Source organism: Galleria mellonella, unplaced genomic scaffold, assembly GCF_026898425.1.
Source record: "Galleria mellonella isolate WM207_F2 unplaced genomic scaffold, CSIRO_AGI_GalMel_v1 utg44, whole genome shotgun sequence".
Classification (NCBI taxonomy): domain Eukaryota; kingdom Metazoa; phylum Arthropoda; class Insecta; order Lepidoptera; family Pyralidae; genus Galleria; species Galleria mellonella.
In genome coordinates, this window is record NW_026442100.1 from 4,211,088 (window position 1) to 4,215,697 (window position 4,610).

Sequence of the window (4,610 nt, forward strand, 5' to 3'; positions counted from 1 at the left end):
TTTTAAAAGAATATATAACGCAGGGGACAAGCATGATGGCAAGTGACTACCACTGCCAATGATCACTCACAACACCAGAAGCATTGCAAGTGTGCTGCCGACCTTTTAAAAAGGAATATGCTCTTTTATTGAAGGTTATGACGTCGTATCAATTTCCAGATACTGCTGCTGGTAGTTGGTCCCAAAGAGTGGATATACGTGAAAGAAAGTGCCTTGAAAAACGCACGGTGGAAGACCGCCACTCTTCCAGACGGTTGGGATGAAACTTTAGTTTGTGGCGAGTCGTACGGTGGTGGAAATCAGCAGCAGGTATCAATCCGAACAATTCTTCAAAGCACTCTCCATGTTAATGTGTTTGTCGTTAATGATGTAGTCACTGAATCAATTGTCAAAAACGACAAACATAGTATTTATTTATTTATTTATTTTTAAAAGGTACGTCAACAGTGTAAATACAGACATTCATTTTAATTGATATACCTACAGGGCTTGCATCTTGCATTTACACCGATTATAGATGTACACAACATTTTCTTAAGTCATCGATTACATATTAACAAAAACTGACACCAACAAAACAATAAAAAATGTAGTATGTTCATAAAATTTCCGTTATATATATATAAAAACAATATAGGTTATAGTAATAATAATATTAAATATCTATCTAAAGCAGATTAAGGATAAACAAGCTGAAGTGGCAATGGGCTGGTCACATAGCTCGAAGAACCGACAACCGATGGGGTAGAAAGATTCATGAGTGGCGACCACGTACGGGTAAACGCAGTGTAGGACGACTCCCCACTAGATGGAGTGACGATCTGAAATGCATTGCAGTGAGTCAGTGGATGCAGGTAGCTCAGGACCGTTCTTTATGGCAGTCTATGAGGGAGGCTTATGTCCAGCAGTGGACGGATAATGGCTGAAATGATGATGATGATGATCTAAAGCAAAATACTAGGTATATAATAAAAAAGTACATATTTGTATATAATTTAAAAATATTTTCAAAGAGGCTCTTCTGAAAAATGACTTAAGTCGAGTATGAATAAAAATTAGTCTATAGAAGAAATGGTTAGTAAAAAAGCAACTCAAAAGAGAACAAAATAACGCCTAGTTCAGTAAAATAGTTAATATAGTTTTTAAGCAGCATACAAAAGATAAAAGAGGAATAAAATCAACTCTGTCTACAATTCTCATTCGATTCAATTCGGTTCTCGATTCATCTAAATTTTTTGCTACTATTTTACGCCGATTATGTCATGAATTCCAAAAAGAATTTCACAGTTCTTTTTGCAAGAATTTATTTTCGTATTAAGCCCGTATATTAATGCTTGTGTCGATTGAAATAGCTGTATTTCTTTGCGGAATAAAAAACTGCATGTTACGCAGCAAAATCTATTTAGTACTTGTAATTACGCAACTTTACGTTCTAATTTTAAACATTAATAATATTGTGTATTTATGAAACATTTCGTTTATCTATGTATTTTTATCTCATTGAAGACATTTTTTTTTTACATAGCAAAATGTAAAGAGAGAGATAGATAAAATATGTTTTATATGCATTACACATTTTATATTTAAATAATAATAACAGTATGCTATATATATATATATATATATATATACGTACAACTAGTATAAGTTCAATGAGGAGCATCAATGCAATGTACTTATTAATCTTTTTATATTACTATTGTAGCAAACAAGCATACGGCCAGTCTGATGTAAAACGGGGATACCGTAGCTTCTGTATGCCTATAACACCAGAGACAACACGTGCGCGTTCCTGACCAAATAATAAGAAATCTTAATACGCCCTTACTGAAGAGTCCCATGCTGTAGTCTCTAGGGAAAGCCTCAGAAGGAAGATCATTTCACAAACTGAGAGCTCGCTGGAGGAAGCTTCTTTGAAACCGCACTGTACGTGACCATTCTGGTTCTATAGTGTGACGATAGATTCTCTACCGATGGCGAGTGGTGCGATGGTGAAAGATGGCTATAGGCACCATACCTAATAGTTCCTCAGAACACAATCAATTATTTGTTAATCTTATTAAATATTTTGTAGAAAATAATACATCGTGTCTCTTTATCTTAGATTGTATAAATAGAGCATCGAGTCTCAAAAATAGGTCAACTTTTTGTCAGCTAATTGTCAAATAAGCTGACTCTTTTTTTTACCAGTGTTAAACTTACTTACTTACGCATACGTGTACATTGTATCTTGATATATTATTTAATAAATAAAATAAGTTTTCGCGCATTGAAAAGATGCAGAAATTATAAGACAAAATATTTTTTTTATACAACTTAGAATGGCAAACAAGCTGACGGCCCACCTGATGGAAAGTGGTAACCGTCGCCTATAGACATGAACAGTACCATGGACATAACATAGTATACTGTTTCGCCCATGATACCCCCCATGCGTTGCCATTCCTGAGGACTCAGGTGTTATTCCTCTGTACCCTGTAAATTCACGCCATATCCCACCCTTCAAACCGAAACACAGCCATGCAAACACAACTCCTTCACGGTTGAAACACGAATAGGACAGAGGTACCCAAGCAATCGACTTTTGTACAAAGTCTCCCTCTGGTAAATAAATATAGACATTATAAAGGAATCACTCATAACTATTTATCACGCAAAATCGTATTAAAAATTTTACACGTTTTTCTCGAAGAATTTGTATGGAGACACTCTATGTATAGAATCTAAGCTTTTTATCTATACAATAGAAGGCTACATTCGAGTCAATACAGCAAAATGTCTTTGATAGTTAGCTGACGTTATTCAGTGCAAAACAAGAACTGGGTTGTTTTATGTCACCATCCGCAGCTGCAGTCTTAATCATATTAGTTCAATGAAACAAATGGTGACTATTGTTTGCGACTTTTACTTTTTCGTTTCTCAATTCCACGATATATAGCACCTGTACTGAATGGTCTTACAAATGCGAACTTAATACAGAGTGACATTGTCTTTTGCAACATGTTCAAATTCAGTTCTTTGATGCTCATTTTGGGGATTGTTTCGACGCAGAAAATTGGAGGTTAGTTTGTCCTATTTTACAGTAATTTTTACTTATGTTATAAATGAGATGTGTTTTTTTTTGTTTTTTTTTCATGCAACTTAGTCAAACAAACTGACGGTTAACCTGATGGAAAGTGATAACCGTCGGCTAAAGATATGAACTGTATCATGCACATAACAGAATAATACTGTATCGTCAATGATACCCTTCATGCTTTGCCATTCCTGAGGACTAATGTATTATACCTTTGTATTGTGATTTTATTGCCATATCCTACCTTTCAAACTGAAACACAACCATGCAAATATAACTACTTTACGGCAGAAACACGAATGGGATAGTGTTAACCAAGCAGACGACTTTTGTATAAAGTCGCTTTTTATATAGATTTTTTTGTTTTCCTCTAGGAACCTTAACGACTTACAAACTAATGGTATGGTATGAAATTTAATATAAAAGTACTCTATAGGAAGGACCCCGAAGGCTACATTTTATCACGGTCAGTCTCAGGAACTTCTGAACTAAGCATTAAATTAATAATAAATTATTATTTTAATTATAAAAGCATTAAATCAAATACATGTAATAAGAAAATATTCTAATTGACGGAATCGATAAATCAAAATAAACGGAGATAGTTATTTTGATTAACAACTAAATTACTAAACTGATTTCGATAACAATTCTATAGGACCAATTTGTGAGTATAACCGTTCAGATAATAAAAACTCAAAAATTAATTTATAACTGATGGAGTTATGAGGTAACAAATATAAAAAAAATATGACCACATTATTTTTGAAGTCGCTTGATAAACAGTACAGCACTTGTTAAAATTAATATTTTTCTTATAGAACGACAAACATCACATTTCCATCACGCCATAGGACACCTCAAGGAAATACCCAAAAGGTTTGAAGTTAAAAGTGATAATGCTGCAGAGATATTTAAGAAATATATTAACGATATAGAAGAGTTAGCTACTCAAGATAATTTAACAATTATTTACAAAGTCAAGGTTGATGTACAGAAACCTAATAAAAAGAGGAACATCATGAATAGAATAATAAAAAAGAACAAGTCCAAGAAATACAACATTCCATTGAAGAAGCAGAGTATGAAATTATCCAATTTTGAAGTTTTACTAAGAAAACTAGCAGAAGAGAATGATTTAAATTCACGAAAATCTGAAGATAATACGCCAACAACAAACAAAATTCCAATTTCAAGTATGAGACAAATTCATTTGAAATTCAAACCGATTATTAGTGGTGTTAGAGCTAACTACACAAAAATCGTGAAACCAGTGAAGGATAGATTTATTACATTGACAGTGTAAAGCTTAAATAAACATAAAAGATCATTTATATTTTTTTACGAATAAATTTAGTTTTTTCTTTTATTTCATAAAATAAAATAATTCTAATGAAATCTAATACATTTAATTGTAATAGAAAAAAAGATGTACAATTTGTAGATGCCAGTACATCATCAAGATCAACAGGATTAATTATAAATTTATAATCAACTAAAACTATCAAATAAATCATAGAGTGTAAACGTTGAG

General features: G+C 32.7%; 1 protein-coding gene across 1 annotated transcript; it reads left to right on the plus strand.

The window, feature by feature from the left end:
* Positions 1-3,000: 3,000 nt before the first annotated feature.
* Positions 3,001-4,382, plus strand: LOC113513866 (uncharacterized). The gene is made up of 2 exons (XM_052898491.1): positions 3,001-3,061; positions 3,898-4,382. Exons 1-2 carry the CDS (start codon positions 3,001-3,003, stop codon positions 4,380-4,382), a joined length of 546 nt encoding a protein of 181 aa, XP_052754451.1.
* Positions 4,383-4,610: the final 228 nt, after the last annotated feature.

Excerpts from the sequence above, each read along its gene's own strand:
- LOC113513866 (XM_052898491.1), top strand. The coding sequence starts at position 3,001 with ATGTTCAAATTCAGTTCTTTGATGCTCATTTTGGGGATTGTTTCGACG. Across the intron at positions 3,062-3,897 it reads TTCGACGCAGAAAATTGGAG|AACGACAAACATCACATTTC; the intron begins GTTAGTTTGTCC and ends TTTTTCTTATAG.